Source organism: Syngnathus acus, chromosome 3 (genome assembly GCF_901709675.1).
Source record: "Syngnathus acus chromosome 3, fSynAcu1.2, whole genome shotgun sequence".
NCBI lineage: Eukaryota > Metazoa > Chordata > Actinopteri > Syngnathiformes > Syngnathidae > Syngnathus > Syngnathus acus.
The window spans coordinates 1,112,774-1,135,414 of NC_051089.1; the positions used below are offsets into that span (position 1 = coordinate 1,112,774).

The 22,641-nt window shown below is 46.5% G+C and overlaps 2 protein-coding genes across 2 annotated transcripts; one reads left to right on the forward strand and one right to left on the reverse strand.

Moving 5' to 3' along the window:
* The first annotated feature begins 1,033 nt into the window (after positions 1–1,033).
* spg7 (SPG7 matrix AAA peptidase subunit, paraplegin) lies at positions 1,034–5,677 on the forward strand. The gene is made up of 17 exons (XM_037247092.1): positions 1,034–1,353; positions 1,572–1,674; positions 1,763–1,852; positions 1,919–2,160; positions 2,250–2,389; positions 2,573–2,675; positions 2,744–2,869; positions 2,965–3,127; positions 3,518–3,691; positions 3,763–3,887; positions 3,959–4,061; positions 4,120–4,230; positions 4,323–4,438; positions 4,514–4,670; positions 4,738–4,901; positions 5,017–5,094; positions 5,185–5,677. The coding sequence occupies exons 1-17, from the start codon at positions 1,162–1,164 to the stop codon at positions 5,389–5,391; spliced, it is 2,394 nt and encodes a 797-aa protein (XP_037102987.1). The 5' UTR covers positions 1,034–1,161; the 3' UTR covers positions 5,392–5,677.
* A 180-nt stretch (positions 5,678–5,857) lies between these two features.
* On the reverse strand, positions 5,858–13,219 carry cdh15 (cadherin 15, type 1, M-cadherin (myotubule)). Its single transcript, XM_037247093.1, has 14 exons — positions 13,031–13,219; positions 10,230–10,373; positions 10,009–10,164; positions 9,564–9,708; positions 9,300–9,481; positions 9,115–9,243; positions 8,855–9,037; positions 8,221–8,465; positions 8,006–8,142; positions 7,697–7,927; positions 7,393–7,632; positions 7,154–7,302; positions 6,692–6,874; positions 5,858–6,519 (listed from the first exon to the last, which is right to left on the reverse strand). The coding sequence occupies exons 1-14, from the start codon at positions 13,079–13,081 to the stop codon at positions 6,319–6,321; spliced, it is 2,376 nt and encodes a 791-aa protein (XP_037102988.1). The 5' UTR covers positions 13,082–13,219; the 3' UTR covers positions 5,858–6,318.
* Positions 13,220–22,641: the final 9,422 nt, after the last annotated feature.

Sequence of the window (22,641 nt, forward strand, 5' to 3'; positions counted from 1 at the left end):
CACGGTTAAATATGCGGGCGTGCATAATTTAGAATACTATGATAGTGTTAAACTGCACTCATATCAAACGTTATTTGCACGTTTTCGTACACATGTTACAGTTTGTATGCATCTCACAGGTTGGTTCCAAAATTCGGGAAACAAATGATGAGATAAAATGTTAATTTTTTGATGCATTAGCGTCAAAGTGTTAGGTCAACAGAAGACAGTCGTTGAAAATATATCGGGCAGGGCTGGTAAGTAAACCGGGCGCACCCAGCAGTCAAGAGGAGACGAGCTTCAATAGAACAAGCTTTTCAATTGGTCGGGAAAGTGCCGCGATCTTATTGGTCATTATGTATGTCAATCCCAACTATAACTGACCTCATTTCGTGCGATTGTTTTTGATAGTCTATCTATACATTAAAAACATATCTGTATATTGCCATAGCAAATTTAAAGTAAATGAGCGTGTCATTAAAAAAAGGAACTCTGGAAAGTTCGAGACCCGTGTGTCGTTACGCAAGACGCACGTCAGATAAGCATAACTTGACGAGAAGCGCACCCTGCTGGAGTTGCTTAAATAAAGTACAGTATCATAAAATAGTGTCCACACTCAAAACACACGGACAGTCAGCAACCACAACTCGTTTTGACGAAATAAAAACTGGGCATTATTGTATTTCAACCAATAGAAATATTTTCCCCCTTTATATGCAAGCATTGCTTTTTTTAAACGAGTAGTCACGACAGTTAATAACGCTAGATGGTTAATTACTTGTCTCTATAGATTCGTATTTTTTCTTTATAATTATTATTTCTCATTAGTTTTTAAACTACATAATAAATATTTTTAGTGGTCGTATTTCAAGCAGGCTGCGTAAAAGGGTGCGCAGCTCAACACTCTTGAACTCAACAACTTTACATTAAAATCGAATTCAACACGAGTGCAAATACAAGCCCGAATAAGAATTTTCCCAACACACATCCCTGGTAGAATAAAAGCCAATTCAATGCATATTGCTTTGTTTGGAGTGTACTTGTGTGCGTGTAACATTTCCGGGAAGTGCGTCACACAACATTGCAAGCTAGCTCCGATCGATGTTAGTAAATAAACGTGAAGGCTAATCTGAAACCAAACATCAGCAATGTATATTCAATAATTCGGTGCAGATCGAAGTTATGGCGGCGTCGCTGTTGCAGCATCACGTTCGTCTTTGCACGAAATATCCAGGAGGCTTAGCATGGACGTGGTCAAGGCGAAACTGTCACATATTAGCCAACAGGGCGACTGTCAACAATGAGCGCTTACGAAAGATGTTATATGCAATGTCCGAGAGGACTCTAACTGGACAACCTGAAAAACTAATCAAAGTAAGAAACAATATCGCATGTTTTATGTGATGTGGTTATGACTATGTATTTCAACTAAAGGACATAAAACTAACCCGCTTTGTCTATTTTTGTCTATGGCAGAATTAGTACCGCCCCCCCATATGTAGACAATACCGCTGTAAATCATGACTGTCACAATAAAACACTGCATTTTCCACATCAGATGGTTTCTCACCATCTGAATATGTCTGTTCCAGAGTATTCTCTTCAAACCATTGAGCCCCACGTTGGCGGGACTCAGCAGAAAATTAGTGTGGAACAACCTTCTTGAAAACCCAGTGGGTTTAGTCCATTTATTAGGTAATCTTATTTTTATGGAGCTCTACAATATGATGTGCATTACTTTCCAATGCAGCCATATTTCACAGATAATACCCTTTTATTCCAGGGGCAACGTGCTACTTCAGTACATCTGAGTCGAAACAAACAACAGATAAAAAGAATGAACCAAAAGGGAAAAAGCCAGAGGAAGATGAAGGTACGATTGTACAGATACCATTTTCCTCCTCATGTCGTTGACTATCTCCACAAATGTGCTTCTCAGAGGAAAAGAAACGGCGCGAGCAGGAGGACCAGATGTACCGAGAGCGTCTGCGGACCCTTTTTATAATAGCGCTCATCATGAGCCTACTAAACTCTATCAACACTAGCGGCGGTAACATCTCTTGGAATGACTTTGTCAATGAGATGTTGGCGAAGGGAGAGGTGTCACGGGTGCAGGTGGTTCCTGAAAGCGACATTGTGGAAATCTACCTTCACCCCGGGGCAGTCATCTTTGGCAGACCTGTACGCTAACCGCTATTTCCTATAAACAAAAATATTGCCGACTGAATTTTCATGACTGATTCTTCCTGGTTTCATGCGTCTTTTGCTAGAGGCTTGCGCTCATGTATAGAATGCAAGTCGCCAACATAGACAAATTTGAGGAGAAGCTGAGGGCCGCTGAGGAGGAGCTGCATATTGACACAAAGGATCGGATACCTGTCTCCTACAAACGCACTGGATTCTTTGGAAAGTAAGTCGGCTTTTGTTTATCTAGAGAAAACAGTTTGCAAGGTATGATGGGATGAAAGTTTCCGAATCATAACAAAGCAGTCATTTTTGCTGCGTTTTGTACGGTGGATGAAAGTTTCCGAATCATAACAAAGCAGTCATTTTTGCTGCGTTTTGTACGGTGGCTCTTCATGTTTCTTTGCAGCGCTGTGTACGCTCTTGGCATGGCGGCAATCGGCGTGGCTATTCTCTGGTACATCTTTCGTCTGGCAGGCATGGGTGGCAGAGAAGGAGGCTTCAGTGCATTTGTAAGTGAGCAAAAGTCAAACTTCTCTCTTTGTTCACCGTTGTTTGAAGAAGTACACTTGCTTGACAGAATCAGCTCAAGATGGCCAAATTCACCATCGTGGACGGCAAGTCGGGGAAAGGTGTGAGCTTCAAAGATGTCGCAGGCATGCACGAGGCAAAGATGGAAGTGAAAGAATTTGTTGACTACCTCAAAGTGAGACGCGTGGCTCGTTACGGTTTGCCGTTTTCTAACAGTGTCCGGCAGATCAAACCGAAATTGACAGTGTCATCATGTTGTGTTTTCTTGAGAATCCCGAACGATACCTCCTCCTGGGAGCCAAGGTACCAAAGGGAGCATTGTTGCTAGGCCCCCCGGGCTGTGGAAAAACGCTGTTGGCAAAGGCCGTTGCCACAGAGGCGCAGGTCCCATTCCTGGCAATGGCTGGCTCAGAATTTGTGGAGGTCATTGGAGGTACAGTAGGCTTCACTCGTGTTTCTGCTGCCATTGTTGACATAATGTTGCAAGAAAAAATATAGTATAGTAACATTTTTGGAGAGAGAAACAGAGAGTGAATATTCTAAATTTCACTTCTAACTCAAATAAATTGTCATTGATCATTTTAAATTTGTTGTTTGAAGCAATGTGGTCAGAACGCCCTCTGCTGGACAGATGTTGGAAACGCATCGTTTGAATTAAAAACTTGATTGATTCAGGGTAGTGGTTCTCAATTGTTTTTCCGCCACTAACCATTTCATAGAGAGAGGGGTTCTGACCTACATGCTTTGCATAAGAAAGAAAAATAAATTGCCCGTCTCACTGTCGCTGTACAAAATAAATCAAATGAATGAAAAATGTTTTTAGGTCTGGGTGCCGCCAGGGTGAGGAGCCTGTTCAAGGAGGCTCGTGGCCGGGCACCCTGCATCGTCTACATCGACGAGATTGACGCCGTGGGAAAGAAGCGCTCGACCAACATGTCCGGCTTCTCCAATACGGAGGAGGAGCAGACCCTCAACCAGTTGCTGGTTGAGATGGACGGTAAGTTGTGCCATCGAAAGCTTCTTGTCTTGCCAGAGAAATGACTCCAAATGTTGTTTTTCTCCCCCCAGGAATGGGAACAACTGACCATGTGATTGTCCTGGCCTCCACAAACAGAGCGGACATCTTGGACAACGCTCTGATGAGACCTGGCAGATTGGACCGCCACATCTTCATCGATCTTCCCACCTTGCAGGTGAAAGGCGGACATTAACGAATTCTTCAAAACGATCCCGAAGCCTAATTCCAAAAGTTTGTTTTCCTCAGGAACGGATGGAAATCTTTGAACAGCATCTGAAGATCCTGAAGCTTACTCAACCGGCCGGCTTCTACTCCTTGCGCCTGGCTGAGCTCACGCCTGGCTTTAGCGGTACATCATGCGTGTAAAACATTTTCAAGCTGCGTCCTAAAATGATTTTTGTCCACAGGTGCCGATATTGCCAACATATGTAACGAAGCTGCCCTGCATGCTGCCAGAGAGGGACACAAATCAATCGACACGTTTAACTTTGAGTATGCGGTGGAGAGAGTCATTGCAGGTGCAGTTGACTCTGCTTGCCTTTGTCCGTCCATACGTTTTTTTTTTGTCATATGGGAAAAGTCGACGACCAATGCAAACGCGTGTTCTTAGGAAGCGTGAAGAAGAGTAAGATCCTCTCCAAAGAGGAACAGCGAGTGGTCGCCTTCCACGAATCGGGGCACGCGCTGGTCGGGTGGCTGCTTGAGCACACGGAGGCCGTCATGAAGGTTCTTCATTATTTTGACCTTGAGTCCAACTCAAGTGCTCCTCACAAGTGTGATTTTTCTTTATGCTTGCTTTAGGTGTCTATTGCGCCTCGGACAAATGCTGCCCTGGGATTTGCCCAGATCTTGCCTCGTGACCAGTACCTGTTCACCGAGGAGCAGCTTTTTGAGCGCATGTGCATGGCTCTAGGAGGACGGGCTGCGGAAGCCATTACCTTTAATAAGGTTACAACAGGTACACACACAGCTGTGTAAAACTTTTTTTTTGTTCTTCTATATTGTGCGTTCTTGTTCTTGTGCAGGAGCTCAGGACGACCTGCGCAAGGTGACCCGCGTGGCCTACTCAATGGTGAAGCAGTACGGCATGTGCACAAGTGTCGGCCAGGTGTCCTTCCCCGAAACGGAGGAGCAGGGTGCCATCGGGCGCCGACCCTTCAGCCAAGGCCTCCAGCAGCAGATGGACCTGGTACGTTCAGAATTTTCCATTTCTCCTACGCCGTGTTTGCAGACTGTTGTCTTTCTTAGAATCCTTCCAAATCTTGCTGTTTAAAATGATTCCTCTAATATATTTGTGCTTTCAGGAAGCGAAGATGTTGATCGCCCGCGCCTACCGCCATACAGAGAAGCTAATACTGGACAACAGAGACAAGTTGACATTGGTTTGCTCCCTCTTCTGTCTTTGTCCTGTCTCGTCTGCGCAATTGTGTACTTGCCGTTGTTTACATTTGCCCGCATTGCATTCTTTGCAGTTGGCCAACGCTCTGTTAGAGCGGGAGGTGGTGAACTATGACGACATTGAGGCTTTGCTGGGTCCGTCCCCCCACGGGCCAAAGAAGATGATTGCTCCGCAGAGCTGGGTGGAAGCTCAGAGGGACAAGCAAGACACGGGCGAGGACGAAACACCGCCACCCGCACACGGACGCAACCAAGGCGACATGAATCCCGAGATGACTTGAAGTGGGCGCCAGACTTGCTGCTGCCTTGTTTTTTTTTTAATCGTTGGGTGTGCACAATTCTAGCAAATGCATCTGAGCTGCAGACTGGAAATAAGCAAAAATTCTGCAAATAGTGTTTGGATGCAAACTGAACTCAAGGTCAAAGATCTCTCAAGTTTGGAGTCAGCAACTGTTAAATCTTTCAGGTGAAAGAAAAGTTTTTGTAAGTTTGCTTGAAACCTTTCAGTGGAGTTTGTAACTCATTTTGTGCGACACGCTAAAATGCTTGTTCGGCCTTTTTGGACAATGTATGGTCTTCAACTAAAGCATAGAAATAAAAAATAAAAAGAGATGCAATGAGTGGAAGAACTGCAGCAATTGTTTCTCACCCAATTACAGCGCCACAATGACTTTTATGTCCTGTAGAGGGCGCTAAAATCCTCCATCTTCTCAAGCTCTGACAGTAGATTGAAACGCGACATTCTAATTGTTATATTTGAGCCAAATTTTATTGAAGTTGTGCCCTTAGGAATATGAAAATAAGTTCTACATTCTTTGTACTGCATTAATGAAATAATTCGGCTCATCAAATTCTGTGCATCTGTATTTGTTTTGTTAAGTCATATTTTGCGTCAGAAGTGTAACATGCTGGAATGGAGGTGTTATGATCAAACAAATAAACATGAGTAACAAATTCATTTTATAAAATAATAATATAAAAAAAAGTCGCACGTCCCAAGCAATCCAAGTTTGGGTATAAATCAAATCCATCTTTTGAACATGTTGAGCTCCTACTCGTTTTTCTTCCCTCTGCGCCCTTTGAAATATTCACAAACATCTCACAAATCAGTTTAAGAGCAGTGCTGCGCTAAAACGCCTTTTGGCACACAGTGATGGAGAAGATCTCCTCTTGTCCAATGAAACAGTAAAAGCACTCACCCTTCCCACCTAACGTGGGTCATACATGTTGGCCAGTTTCTGAAAGCGCGGCCCCCAGTCGTTGAGGTAGTCGTAGTCCTGGTCCTCATCTGAGCTTGCCGACGCGATGGAGCTGAGGCTGCCCGCCAGGGAGCCCTCACCCTCGTAGTCATAGATCAGGGCTGTGTCGTACGGCGGCACGTTCGGATCCTTGTCTGCCGCTTCCAGACCCTGAGGCCCAGAAATAAAACATGGCCGTCATGCGGACATTCTTCTGTATGTGTGTGAATGCCAAAATGTGGCATAGTTCAACATCCGCCCATCTGTTTTTGTTCTCATTATGGATGCGGCGGACTTTTATTACACTCCAGATTGGTTGGTTCGGTAAACAGAGGCGTCTTACGTCACTGATGTAGTCCTGGATGTCAGCGGGATCCGCCGGGGGCCTCCGAGGGTAGGCGGGAGAAGGCAGGTCGTGCGGCGCGTCCCTCCTGACGGGCTGCTTGCCTCGGGCGACGGGGTAATACGACGCCGGGGTCACGGGGGCGTCCAGAGGATTCCACAACAGGTCGATGTTAAAGGCGTTCTGCGAGGACGGTCATTCATATTTATTTGTTTCTGTATTTGTTTATGTATTTATGTTTTGATGTATTTATTTATGTTTTTATGTATTTATGTATTCATTCATTCTTGTCTTCAGCTGTCACTTTTTTGTCATATAAGGATTCAAATCCATGAAGTCATTGGCAAATGAATGGTGTGAATAACCGTACATGATTCCAGTTTGGATTTGAATGATGTTGAAACTCACGTCTGGATCAATTGTGCTACTCTAAATAGGATCTCATCCATGGTGAGGCCTTACCTCATCTTCCTCACCGCCTCCTTGTTCGTCGTAGTTGAGGACATTGTCCCGGATGTCGTCTTCCGAATCGGCCACAAGCAGACCGGTTCCTTTCTTGATACGATGGCGTCTGCCGCACGACTTGAGCGCCACAGCCAAGAGCAGCAACACTAGAAAGCAAAACATGTTCAAAAGTGCAAGCCATTTTTTTTCCCTTGTCCTTTTAAAATGGCAGTTTGGAGGTTGAAAATGTGACTCACGTAGAAGGAGGCCAATAGCGGCCATGATAATAATAAGCGCGATGAAGCTGATCCCCACGCTGGAGGCGAAGACGGCGCCCGCCTCAGACTTGCAGTCTCCGTGCGAGTCGCAGGGACACACCGTCACGTTGATCTCCGCGTAAGAGCTGAAGCGCGGCTTTCCAGAGTCCGACACCAACAACGCGACAGTGTATTCTCCGTCCTCCAAGTGGACGAGAGGCCGCAGCTTTGCGTGCGTGTCTGAAGTCAGGGCGGAAACAAATTCATTGGCCAATGTTTGGCTGGCGTTATTCTTCCATCCTACCATTGACTTGGATGACAGTCCAGTTGATTGACACATCGTCGAGCATTTCAAAGATGAACGGCGCCGCGTGTGGAGGGAGGTCGTGGTCCACAGCGGTCAGCAGCAACCCGGAGGCCGTCCTTCCCGCATCCCTGCACACGGCGCCGCTGAGTGGGAAGGGTGTCGGGGGAAAGTCATTGGTTTCCTTCAAAGTGATGGCCACGCTGGCTGTGGTGGACACGCCGCCAGCATCTGCGCAGGTGAAGGTGCGCCACATGGCTGAGCGACACATATCACAAGGTTAAGACGGGATTGACCGTTCGGACTGACCCGTAACCTTGACGGTGGCCACGTAGATGTTGTTTTGAACATGCTGCGATCGCATGTTGAAGGTTCTCTTTGCAGAAATGTCTCCTGTATGTTTGTCGATGGTTAGCCACCTCTCAGGATCTCTGCTGATCTCGTACCTGCCGGAACAGCAGCCATCTTCACGCTCACCATTGAGACAATCGTATGAAATGAGAAAGCGACGCCTTGATACCTACCTCAGGTCAGAATGATCGGGGTCAAACGCAATGTTGCTTTTCAGGAGCGTTCCAGGAGCCACCGATTCAGGAACGACAATGCGGATGGGGTCCTCCCTGAAATGCGGCGCTTCGTTCTCGTTGACGACCGTCACCACCACCATGGCGCTGCTCGCTGGCAAGTTGGGAGCCTTGTCGCTCAGAGGATTGACATTCTCCACTGTCAGAAAGAGAATGTGCTCCTTCTGGGCCTCGTAATCCAGTGGCTGCAGAACATACATAAAATCACATTCGTAATTCAATTGAAATCCCTTGACTATTTATTTATTATTTTCTTTTTTTAAAATAATTAATTTATTTATTTATTCACAAACCCCATATCCTGAAAAAACGCTCAAAATCCAAATTGTGAACAAATATTGGAGCAAAAAAGAGAAAATTTGTGAATAGACGCTGTAATTTTAAGTTGTAATATCACCAATCACCACTAGATGACATACCGTACATGTCTTAATTGTGCTTTACTGCCCCAATGTGAGTTGGCCAGATATTTTTCTGGGGATTTGGAATGATATGCGGGACAAATAATATTTCAATTGAGTTGATTTTTGTGACAAAAATGTAAACCTCTGTTATCTGAATGAGGTCCGCTTACCTTGACCGCCATCAGAATGCCCTGGTTGGTGGCGCTGTCCGTCGTGACGGCAAAGTTTTTGTCAGGGTCGTTGGAGATGAAATATTTGGCCTCCCAGTTTCCCGTCCCGCGATCGTCGCCGTCCGTCACATTGACACGTCCGATCTCGGCGTTTATTCTGTTCTCTACTGCCGTCATGGCGTACTGGATGGATAAACACAAATAGCTGTCGACGACTTCTTGCGTCATTTCCCGATTGTCCTCATTGGGCTTGGCCTCACCGAGCTGGGGTGGAACTGCGGCGCATGATTGTTGATATCGGACACGTGGATGATGGCCACACCTTCGCTCGTCAGCCCCATGCCGCCCATGTCAGCCACTTGTAACATTAACCTGAAGGTCTTGACCACCTGCAGGTGGGAAGAGGACATCAGGATTCAACTGAAGACAATGTCTTGTGTCTTACCTCTCTGTCAAGGCCCACGTCTCTGGTGTAGATGGTTCCCGTCTCGTTGTTGATACCAAACATGGTCTTGGTAATGGCGTTGGCCGGGATGCTCTCTTGGCCAATGATGGAGTAGCTGAGAAAGGCGTTTTCCGTCAGCGGGTCGTCCGCATCCGTGGCTGACACCGACATGACCGATGTGCCTGTTCGGCGACATTTTTAGACCATTACTGGATTGGACTTTCCGATTGATTTGTCTTTTTCATGATGTCACGTGGATTGTACCCGGCACCGAGAACTCCGAGACGGCCCCGGTGAACTGTTTCTGGGTGAAGGCCGGTCTGTTGTCATTCTGGTCCAGTACTACAATTTCAATGGCGGTTGGGTTCTCCAGTCTCTCTCCACTGGATGACAGCGCAAAAGCTTTCAACTACACATCGGAAGAAAAAAGAAATACATTGGACTTGAGATTTGTCACACTTTTGCGAAGGAACATTCCAAGAATGACAATCTCTGAGTCATGGATCAAGTGGGAGGAAATGCGTGAAGGATGTTTAGTTAGACATTGTGAATTACATCATGGCCATCTTGTCCAAAATATTGCAAAGTGGCTCCCTTGATGACGGTAAAGTCCTTAAAAAGCTGACCTGAGGCGCATATGTTTGGTGGGAAGATGACAAGAAGCTGCCAAAAACACGCCTTTGTGACCTCACAGTAAAAATGCCCTTACGCTAAAGCTTCTGTACTTCTCTCTGTCCAGCGGACGCTTGCTTCTGATGACTCCTGACTTGTCATCAATCTCAAAGAAATTCTTGGGTGGCTGATCCACGCCCGGGCCTTCCAACTTATAGATCACCTCGCCTGTGAAGATTTTGTCCGACTTGATCTGGTCGGAGAGAGGAGCTGGTGTTAGTTGTGAGTTGTGATTTGAGCCACTGTGGAAACCTTTACCTGGACCAAGTTTTCTGGGACCTGCTTGCTGTTTTCCAGAACTCTAATTGGAGGGATGATCCAGTCTCTCTTCACCCTGACCACCGCTCCTTTGCCTTGGCTCCTCCACGGGTGGATCTCCCGAACATGTCGAGCACTCCGCACCTGTGCAAAAACAGCGGCGTCGGCATGCTGGCAAATTTGTCGGGAGGCAGAAGAAGTGTGTCCGAGCTTCAGGTTTCACTGGCTAATCCAGCAGCCTTTGAAGAGCCTCTAGAATTCATTTTGGAATGGGGAAACGCAAAGAGTCACCACGCAGGCCTTTCGTTCTCCACATTGACACAAAAGGCAGCAACAGCAGCTGTCCGCTATGGATTGAGTTCCTCCGCTTTCCCAGCCCAGCCACATTCCCGTCTCCCAAATTCCCCTTTATGCTCAGCCCCGCACCTGACTGGGACTTCGGGGTCACCTTACGGATGCGCCGTGTGCTCGGAATTCATCCGACATGCTCGCACGGAGAGTTTCTCACGCTGGCGGCAAACGGCCACCCACACAAAAATCATCTATTCACATCGTCTCTGTGGGAAATCCGACATGACTCGCCATATGTTCCAAAGCGCCTGCTTCGTGCGTGCCAATTCCATTGCTCATTTCCTCTTTCAAACTCGGCTACTATACGGACAAACATACAAAGGCGTTTAAATAAATAAGTAAGTAAGTAAGTCAGTAAATTAAAAAAAAACAACAACAACGATATAAATAAATAAATAAACTTTTTTGCCATGAGGAAAAAAGCATGAATATCTTTTGTTTGTGTTCTTTTGAAATGTCTTTTTGGTCTCATCCCCCTCCCCGATGGCTATTCCGAGTGGAACGCCTGCGATGGCCGGCATCCGCAGCCACGCTCATCTATTTGTGGCCTTCATCAGCACACACTCCCACTTGCATGTTTACACAGGCATTCCGTAGGTGCTCACAAATTCATCTGCAGAAAGCTGCTCAAGCTTGCCTTCTTTATTGTGAGTTACGGGTGATGAATGGGCTTTTGGGTCAACCTCTGTGGAAAACCTTCACACTCGGGGAACAAACAATCTGGAAGGTGTCAGATGCCATAAGAGTCAAAAACCAACAAAAAACGAATCAAAGCAGTCAAGAAGATTAAAAATGTCAATTTGAAATCGGTCTGCTGTTTCACTCAACTTTCCCGCCTCATTCATAACGTCGGCTCTGGTCTCAGCGGGACGACCTTTCGACGACTGCCGTTTGGATAATTTCCAGTCGCCGGCACTTTTCTAATGTTTTTACCAGACAAGTGTCCCGTTACCAATTAGCCCAACGGCTGCCTTTTCTGACGGGTTGAGTGATGACACCGCACACCCTCGAACGCTTTTAGAAGCTTTTCCCAGGTACCTTTACAAGCTGACCTTTGACCCCGGGCCCTCACAGAAGTACAGACAGCTTGTTTTGCCGACGCTAATAAGTGGTCACGGTCCCGACTGCAATCGGGAACGTTTGATATCCAAAATGATCAATTGAAATTCCGTTTGTCGATGCAAAGATTTCAATATCAAGAACAATCCAGCCATTGTTCTCCACCACTGAAAAACAAACAAGTTTGCAAGCTGAGCTTTTCAGCGGAGCCCATGCCATGAAGTGTCTTTGAGCTCAGGCCTAGAGGTCGCACAGGTGACCCCAGGTCACAGTGTCTCCGCCTCTGTTCTTTGCTGCGTCACGGCATTGCCACGCTATTTCTGGTGTCCCCTCGGCGCAAATGTTACAAAGTTAAAGAAGAGATCGCGAGTCCTTATTCAGTTTCCGAGAAACGGACTGATTGGATGTCTGATTTCTTTTCACCTTGCAAAAGAATGCAAAGTCAACACGGTTTATTTCTGTTTTGTCGTCGGGCCGCCAAGCTTTTGACCGATTGTTTCCGATGAGTGAGAGCTCGGCGCCAGCTGGCCGCTGCACTCTTGATTTGTACCCGATTTTATGGTCCGGAAGCGAGCCGCTCCTCTTTCCGCAAAGGGGGATGACAGAGCGGGACAAATGGCGTGGCGTATGCATCTGGGAACAGCTGCTGCCGCCCGACTGTTGCCCAAAATCCAGCAGCCCGCCTCAACACCTCTCGGATAATAACAGCCGGCCGGCCGGCTATCGGGTGACACGTGCAAAATACACAAATTATATTCAGCTGCTCCATTTTGTACACTTTAAGGCTCTATTTTTTTTAGGTTTCAAATCAAACAACCTATTTGAATTTCCAATGATTGTAAATATCGGTGAACTCCAATTACCGTATTTTCCGGACAATAAGTCGCAGAAATATAGAGGCTGTTTATATTCAGTTTACAAAAGATGGTCCCACCGGAGGTAAACTCACTCACTCGACCAACTTGGGCTCCGTCGCTTTTCCAAACACGGAGAAAGACTGACTAATGATGGCCGCCGGTGGCGTTGGTAACACGTCAGCCATCCGTTCTCATAATGGCGTCGCTTGACAGGTGCTGGCCCCCAAACGTGCACATCTGGAGCCATCCTCTCTCCAAACCAGCTCAAAATGTTGACATCAACTTCAACCTCTGATTGCACGGTGAGTGAAAATTGGCTGCCGACAAATATAAACTGTATAAAACAGAGACGCCGGCCGGGGCAGCTGAAGGCCATTCCCCAGAGCCAAAATCAGACCGGGATGACGCTACACGTAGCGTAGGTTGAATTCTGAATCTTAAACATAAAAGTAGCCCATCTGTAGAATTTAGGCAAGCATTTTGACAAAACGCTCCAACGAGCCTCGCTCAAATTTGAATAACGATTTCATTTACCTGACAAATCACAGCAGCCAGCACACAGGCTATCAACATCCTCCTGGCCATCCTCAACACGGACCTCCTCCGAGATCAAGCCGACTTCCCGAGCCCCTCTGAACACGTGCGAGTGAGCAAGCGAGGCTCCGCAACCCTAAAAGCTGCCTGCTCTCCTTCTTTCCTTACGCTGCTTCCTCTTTCCAAGCAGCATCTGGGTTGGGTCTCACGTCGCGGGGCAGGCAGGGGTTAGAATTTCACCAGCGGCCCTCCCATGTACATGTGCCGTCGTCACTCACAGTCTTGGCGACCCACAGACAGTTGGAGAGAAGTGGGGCAGCTGCCGGCACTAAGTCGTCTATACACCAAAACAAAGCCGCCTGACAGAAAGAGACATTTCTTCGACTTAACATGTTTAACGCGTTTGTCTCGGAGACCGTCCGACATCATGATTAATGATGATTTTTTTTTCGGCTGACACTTAAAGAATGAAAAGTGAACAAAAATGCTTCTGAGGGATGTGTTTTTGGCACTGGGATGGTTTGTGGCCCAAGTATTCCAAACGCAACTTTCAAACACTCTTCAAGGCCGTCCGTCCTAGCAGGTCAGCTCAAAGGTCAAAGGTTGTTCTGGATAGTCAGAGCATAAAGGATTTAGGCGTAAAGTGGCCTTTCTTTGAAAAGAAAGCCACACATGTTCTGGCCCTGCTAAATCACCTCTTATCTGACCCCTCTCCAAAATAAAACAATTAAGATTTTAACAATGAGATGTCTGGCCAGCAAGGATTGAAGCTAAACAAACAGGTGACACCATGAAAAGAAGTCAGCCAGTTGAAAGAAACACGTGTTGGGGTTCAGAAGGGGAGATTTGAGCACCCACCACCTGTCTCCGTCATTTTAGAAGCATGCAGTTGGCAAGACTTGCCTTCATGTTTCTCTTCCTTATCCACACACACGCTCAGCGCCAGGTTCAGAGTTCATACAGAATCATTTGGTTGCGTCCGAGGCTAACTTGTTTAACTCAAACATGTTCCAGTGAGTTCCAAAATTGTGTCGCACTTTGCAGAATTCAAATGTATTGAGACGCACCCGACATTGTGGTTCCGCAACTCCAACAAGGTCACGTCATGCCTGCAAAATGAAAGCAGGCCTCACCCTTCCTCGCCACTCCTTTATCACCTTCTGAATGCTAATTGATTTCAGATGCTGCACCAGGTAGATGGGAGAAAGGGAGCTCCTTGTGGCGGCCAGAGGAAATGCATCGTGACCACCTGATGTTACGCAACGTGTGTCAGCAAAGCAATGAGCGACACCGAGTTCAATCGAGTCGGAAAAGTCATTTGAAAATATCACGACAGTATCTGAGCAACATGGAGAACATGCACGTGTGCTCGATTCCCGTCGGTGCACTCCTTCCCACTCACACTCAGCTGAATCATGCAACTTTATGGACATGAAGAGACCCAAAGGGGCCATCTGGGTCCGCACTTCTCAGCTTCTCATACTAACTACTTACTGAAAAAAAGAGAGATATGAAAATGGCATCCATATGGAGTCCTATCGGTGAGAAGAAATAATACCCAAAAGAGAAAGAGCGCTCCATAAATTGTATATCTCACAGGGATGATGAAGAATGACAATTAAAGCACAGAAAAAGGCCTTAGGACTTGGATTCATGCCAATTGAGGTTCTTCCAAAATGCCATAAAATAAAAATGTTTAAACGGTCAATCTATTTTTTTTTTAAACAAGTAGCTACAGCATATGAAAAAAATGCAAGGCAAACCGCGAGTTTGAAGTTGAATCCCCCATGCAGAACAAAAATCATTGCAACCTAAATGACGTTGATTGTAATCGAAAAAACAAAAGATACTTAATGATGATTAATTCCTATGGAAAAACTAGCACACCAAAATGGTTGGATCGGTTTCCTCCTGCAGAGAGCAGTGTTCCACCGTGAAAAAAAAGGAGACAGGCAAGGACAGAAAAAAAACTGCTTGCAGAAAGAGGACTCAAGAAAGCACATTTCGATCTGTGTTCCAGAAGACAACAAAGGGGTGTAAAGCTCCAGACTAAAAAAAAAAATAAAAATGCTCCTCAAAATTCTCCATTCAGAGAGGTTTTATATATTTTCAATTTCTTAATGCGATTGCATCGTGGTTATTGCAGACAAATAGTCGAGTAAGAAATGCACGAAAGTAGCACAAGGGTGAGGGGCATGGTGGTGGTGGGGGGTGGGTAAGAGTTTCTGCTGCAGTGCCTTCACCCCAGTCTGCCTCCACCAGGGTGGGTTGCCAATTAGAGCCAACAAATATGACACACTTGACTCTCCCGCTTGAACCGTGGCTGGAGATAATAGGCCTCTTCCTGCAGCACGATCGATGACATTGCGTCCCAGGGTGCAAGTCTGCACACACACACACACACACTGGCAACACACACTTCTTTTCCTCACTCAGTCTTCTCTTACCTGTCAGAGAGTAAAATGCCAGCTTTCCATTTCTTTCACAGAAATGTACAAACACTCTGAAAAAATTCCTCTCTGCCCTTTTCTTGTCCTCATTTTCCAAGCAATGATTTTCAAGCAGAAAAAAAAGACCTTTTAATCCAAGTTAAGTTAAAAAATGTAATGCGCCACATATCTAATGCATCATGTGGCGACCGTGCGAGGACATCCGGGGATTACACAAATGACACGAAAGGATATTTGCTCGTCTTGGCCAAAAGGCGTTTGCCATTCGCCCCCAATTTGTGGCGGCTGACTTGCATGGCGATATGGTTGTTACACTCATGGCCGGCCGGACGGCCGGGGTCACTTCACCTCAAAATTGAAAAGCTCCTTGTGATGCAAACCCACCCATAAAATGTTGCTCATTCATTGCTGAGTGTTTCTGTGGGTCCATCAGGAGAAAGATATTAGAAAGAAGGCTGGATGGCGTTTGGAGTAAATGGTCTGGGGGTGGAGGTGGTTGCAGCAAAAGGGGGAGGGGAGGGGGGGAGTTTTCAGGCTAGAGTTGACAGTTGTATGCATGTGTGAGGCTAATTTGCCTCCATCAGCTGTCACAATCGGAGATGTCAGGGCTAGTTTGGCTCTTGGTCTTTCTCTCTCTCTCCTCTTTGCCGGCAATGTCATGTTGTCAGCCCACATATGCTTGTCTGCGGTGTGGGGGAAGGGGTGGACAGGGTGGACGGGGGAGGCTCCGTCTTTTTTCTGTCGCTGTCGACACTTGTCTTCTTGTTTGGGTGCCGCTAACAGTGGTCGCTTTTAACCCCATCAAGTATCTGTGTGGCTCATCCCTCCTTCATGCATGGCAACGTCCCACAAGAAGGGCCGAACAATGCGTACATGTCGTCTCGGATGGACTTTTCTTGTTCATTACAAAACAAGCGCCAAAAATGTCTTTTGTTTAGGCAGGACTAAATGACTAAAGCGGGGAGGGGCAGCTTAAATGCTTTTTTATCTGCTCGTTTGTTGTATTTATTTCTTTTTTTAAAATGTACATATGCTTAACAGGTTCACCATCACTTAAGCCACGCCCGCCATCTACTGGTGATTGGTGGCATTGCAGCTAAATACAGTAGACTTTACTGTTCTTTTTTCATGGTTTTTTTTCCATTTTTCTTGTTTTTTGGTGGAATTCTTTAAGGAGTTATTGGTGAAAAAACATACTGAGTTTTTATCATCGCTTTTTGAAAAATTCTTTCAGTTTGGAAAATAAAACAACTGGAAAAAAAACCTAATTTATTTAGCAAATATCCGTCTGATTTCCTCTTATTAAAATGACTAACAAACTTTTCTACAAATTTTTCATGCAGAATAATGATGCACTTTCCCCACTACAAGCATGCCGACACCCATCATTGTGTGCATGGCATTTTCTGGCACCATTTGAACGTCTGGTTTTGACACCTGTTCAAGCAGCGACAATAAACGTGTGTTCTATAAAGTCACTTCTTTTCTGTCTCGCGCACGTGCACGCACGCACGCTCCCCTCGTGGCTCCGAGTACTCTTGCCTCAAGTGCTCCCTCACTGAAGCCTCCCTCCCTCCCTCCCTCCACAGCGGGCAGGCACGGAGACAGTCTGAGTGCTTTGCTGTATCACACGCAGTCATCACTGTCAGAGCCATTGATTTGTCAACAACATAGTGATACACTGTAGATAGATAATAGCTCATCTGGTGCACACTTGCCGCATGTTGCCGGACAGCCAAAAAGCATCTCTTGTTGTTTTTCTTTTTTCCTCATTCCTTCCTCTGGCTCCCTCTAAACAGCCCGAGCACAAACACACACATCGGTGGCGTTTGAAAACAAAGAAAGAAAAGCAATGTGTCTTGTTCTGCTACTAAATAGCCGTGCGCGCCGTGTCTCCGCAGGTAGCTGCACACGGATGACTCGTCCATCTATCACGCACAGCGTGGCCGAGCGAGCGAGCCAGCGACATCTCGCTATAGCGATGATAAATACTGCTGCTTCAGAAAAGGCCAGACAAAGAGATGGATGGATATGGAGGTAAAGAGTCAACTTAAGGTTTTCAAATAGAGAGATGGCGAGAGAGGCACAACTGGACTGAGACTACTAACGCATTTGAAAAAAATGAAAGGCACCTGGGGGTGGAGTACATACATCCCACGACTCCTCCACTATTTGACTGAGGACGACTTGCCTTCCCATTTCCTCCTTATCTGTGTCGTGGCTGCATGAAGGAGCTATCTGCTGTGTGACTGACAGATTCCTGCCCGCCTGCCCGCCTGCCGCCTCTGATAGTGTTCCATTTTGCTTTGGTAAATAGCAACTTAACTGAATTGAGACCATTTAAAAGTAAGAAGATGAAAGCTGGTCAAATTGATGAAGAATCAGAGACACGCACAAATGGACATTTGCATAAAGGCGGCGAGCAGAGGACACAGCAAAAGACGCTCAGGGACGGCGAGATGGAAGCAGCCTTTTGTTGTTTGTGCCCTTTGACCCACAAAAGGACCGTCTGCAAAATGTCTGGCAAAAGCACTGCAAATGGCACGAGACAGACAAGCGGGATGGACCCGGGGACACGTTTCCGCGCGGACGCCCTCGCCCGTTCGGCCCCGTTGTGCCCACGGGCCCTCCCAGACAGGCCACCCGAGTGAGGGAGCGAGCGAGCGAGCCACCCTGACTCTAACGCTGTGTGGCAGGGGGACCTCCAGACAGATGTTGCCTGCCACTGGCGTGGTGCTGAGCAGAAAACTGCGTGTCGGCCTCGAGCGGGGCGACACAAAGAGAGAAACGGAGCGCTTGAATCGAAATCCAACCGTGATCGTAAAAACAATTCAGTTGAAGGAAACGATGAAGGAGCCAAACGTGAGTTTGCAAGATTCCGATGTGAAAGAACCTTGAATGCATCGTGTTGCATTGAACTTAAGAATCAAACAAATTGGACAAATGTTTTAGAAAGATTGCCCATGCTCATGCTAAAGCCCATGTAAAATACCATTGAGATGCTAAGGGAAAATTAGCATCAACTGTTGCTCGTGATGATCTTTTTGTGTTTATGGAATGGTAGATGAAAAAAAAAAAGGTTTGAAATCAATGAATGATCATTTTTGAAAATTATAATTTCAATATATTGTAATCTTATTATTTATTTTTTTCATAAAGGCCAGCCCTACTTGAGAGGAGCAGTCGCCGCAAAGGAAGAAATAAATCAAGAAAGAGCCATCGGTGGCGACGGCTACTTGAGTGCCATTAGGAATCGGGTCATGCGGTGCGGCGGCTCGTCTGAATAGTCAGCAGATGCAGACTGACAGCAGGGGAAAGAGGAGGACTTTTAATTTTCGCCCCAGAATCAACCTTTTACCTCCCCTCCATTTTTAATGACCGCACTCATCTTGCCACGGCAAACTCAAGGGTCAACCTCCCTTCCTGCATTCAAGTCGTGTCATGCAACCCTGCCGAGTAAATGTCTTGAATGCCAATAGTCCTCTAAAACGCTTATCAGTTATAGTCTCTCCTTTGTCAACGTAAAGTCAACCGAGATTGGTCGATCCATTCATTCCACAACAACAAAATATTTGAAAGACGGAAAATTTAAAAACAAGCTTTTCCGCACTTCCAAATAATGTTTTGTCAAAAACAACAAAATAGCTAAAACCAATACAGAAGATAGATGCTGTTTGAGAATTGTAGTTTTATGACACATTTTTTAAATTTTACAAATTAAATTTATTTTAGCTAATATTAAAAAAATCAAATACATACAATAACAAAATAAACCTACCAAAAGGAAAACGTTGGAAAAAAAACCCAAATGCTCTAAAAACTATTCTCAGAATTTAAAAAAACTAAATTTAAAACTAACTGTAATGAAAATTCCAAAATGTGTGAGGGCAGGGCAGGGCAGGGCAGGGTGTGCTGCACATTTCTCTTCTCAGCTGCCATTTTAATGGCCAGTCAAAATGGCCGCACTTGAATAATTAATATGCGGGTCCATTAACAAGGCATTAGAATGCATTCTATTTCCTATCGATCCTTTCCTTCCCATCCTTTTTCTTTGTTCCTCAGTTGAAAACTTTTACTCCGCCCGTCGACCACGGCGCGTCCGGCGCCGAGAGTGAAATATGGCCGCCGCTGTTTAAATGTCAGCTTTGTAATTACACAGGGAGCCGCGAGCCGGGCAATCCCCCGGCCCGAGGGCCTCTGATTTATGGTCGGCCGCTGACGGCAACAGCGCCGACACAAACGGACAAATGCATTCACGCATCAAAATGACTTTGCACGAGCTGTACCTACTCCTGTTTATTGATGCTTTAGCATTGGAACAGCAAATGCCAAATACGCTGCTCACAACGGCAAAACGACGTTCAGGTAAAACACAGCAAAGGAAGCAGATTTTACGAAATCCACTTTTGGGAGCTTTTAGCCCTGTTAAAATTGTAATGCCTCGCCAAAATATAACAATTAGCAACGTTACATCGGTGGTCGAAATGTGCCTCACTGATTTGACTTTTGCTCTCTAGTTTAGTTTGGCTGCACAAATTGAGATTTACAAAACACTTTTCGATTACAAAACAAGTTTTAGTGCATTGCTGCAAATTTTTACGGGCTTTTTTTTTGTGTTCAGTGGTCGAACGCGTTGCGGCGGCACGTGTAACACTGCGGTTCAATACCGCCTCCCCCCACACACGCCGTCCATCAGCCAGATTGTAGGCACCGATACCTGCTGGGAAAAGCAATCTATATGTGGACCAAGGGAAGAGGAAGAGGAGGAGGAGAGGAGAGGCCAAGCCCAGATCAATGGGCAGATATTGATACGCGCAGCCACGCGAAGAGAGTACAGTCCTTCTCAAGTCGTTCTCCCTCTAAGTGAAAAGATTAGCAATCTCCATCAGATGCTGAGTAAGATATATTTGCCACGCCGCCAGACACACGGCAGATAAGACGGGAAGGAGGCGGACGTTCATTGTTGCAATGGACTCCCCGTCGTCCAGCTCAGTGTTGTGAGCGCCGGGCGTCAATAATGAATGCCTCCATTACACTCCAGCGAGGCGACCCGGCGACCCCCGCCGACTCGCTCCTCATCTACCTTCAATTACGTCCAATCAAACACAAAAGACTCGCCTCGCGTCGTTGCGCGGTGCAGTCGGGAAAATCTTTGGGCTATCTTAACAGTTGCAGTGTTTTGCTGGAAGGAAGCCCCTCGTCCAAAAAAAAAAGACACGTCTGACCGTGCAGGTGTTTTATAGTATTTGTGCCTCTGATCATTCATCGAGCTGATCGATCACTCTGGCGGCAGCTCTTATTAATGATCTTGTCAGCCGGCCTGCTCTCGGGCGCAGCCGCTTGTCCAGAATGATCGATCATCGGCGAGCCCGCCTACTATTTATTCTCTCGTGACCTTGTCTCTCCATTGTGGAGCGGGCCGACTTATGAGAGCTCGGGCGTGATCAAATCTGAGATCGATTCTCTGTTTTTGGGGGGACTGTGAAGAAGCGTTGCATTAATTCTGCCTTCTTCTCTTCAACTCATCAAAGCAAAGGAAAGCCCGACTTCTGCCAGCGACGCCTGCATAGGTGTCAAACTCAAGGCCCGGGGGCCAGATTTGGCCCGCATCATCATTTTATGGGGCCCGATTTTGCATCGATGTGTCATGACTAAAATGACAAATTGTCTTCACTTTTTAAAAAGAGATATCGCTAGCAATTTTTATTACCATTTGTCTTTTTAAACTATTTGATCAGTTTTTACTGGTCTCTGATTCCAAAACTAGTTATTCATCAGTTTGTTGTGTAGACAGTCAAACTACGACTACAAAAATGACTTTGAGACTCCTGTTCTAATGCGACCTCTTTGAAAGTGAGAGCCGGTTCCCGCGTATTAATTGACGGGAAGGGCCGCAATTGTGTGCGTGTGTTGTTTGAGTTTTTTGTGTCAAGTGCAAGGTTGCAAGCGTTCCAAATGAAGCGTATGCAGAGGCAAGTGCCAGGAGAGTGGGAAAAGGTCAACTGCAGCGAAGGAGGAAATAAAGAGAGCCAGAGCGAGAGGGCGAGCGCCAGCCTGAGGCTCAACGGAGCCTCACAATAAACACGAGCAGCGCGTAAACAACAAGAGGCCACATCTCCCGTGCACCCACGCAGGCCTGCTGCGAGACTGCGGGGGGGTGGGGGTCCCTGAGGCCCGTTGTGCTCCCATCCCGCCTCCAAACCGAGCGCCCCTCGTGGTCATCAAGTAGCTGCAGGATGGGAGCCTTTTGTGAATGTCACTAGCGTGCATGTGTTGCGGGCGCGCTGCTGTGAATCCGGAGGCTGGCCTTTGTGTTGTTTGCATTTGCAGAGAAGCGACGGGAGCAACTTCACGACGGACATTTGCAGCCCCGTGTGAAACGATAATAGACGCGATCAAGTGAAAAACGTCCCCAAATGATCACGTTTCAAATGTTAGCGACGTATTAGCAAAGGAAATGCAGCACGGCTTTTAGCATAGTACTCAGAAGGTACCACCACGATAATGAGGATTTTGGAGCGACAAGGATTCTGGCGGACAAATTTCAAAGGGGTCGGTACCCGGAGAGTTTGCTCAACCCATGGAAAAAATGGCCTCAGCAAATAAATCGAATAAAGTGTCATTGAAACACTGTGAATAAGAAAATTTACATTTGCAAATGTTTCCATTTTTGAAGCCAGCTGCTTTGCGTTAAGGCCGTACGCGGCCATCGTCACACGGGCACGCCGCTATAAAAAAGCACAATATTGACAAACATCCCAATGAGAGCTATTTATGGATGACGCCACCCAAACGGTGTGTGTTTGTGTATGTGTGTGACACATAAACAAGCTCAGCAGTGTCCCCCGTAAGCCATCCTCTTGGACCCCGGGGTCCAATAAGCAGCCATCTGCAGACAACCTCTTCCACCATGCGCCAGCAGACACAGGCCCAAGTGTGGGTGTGTGTGTGTGTTTGTGTGTGAGGTGGAGTATAGTTCAAGGGCACGAGTACTTGATCAAGCTTCAGTTGAGGGAATAAACAGACTCCCCTCTTCCATCTGAACATCGTAACACACACTTCGAAAAAGTCGTCTGGGAGTTGTAGTCCTTGTCCGGATTGTCGCGTGTATCGACGTCAACGAGCGGCAGCTTCTAAAATGGCGCCGGCGTCACCGTTTTT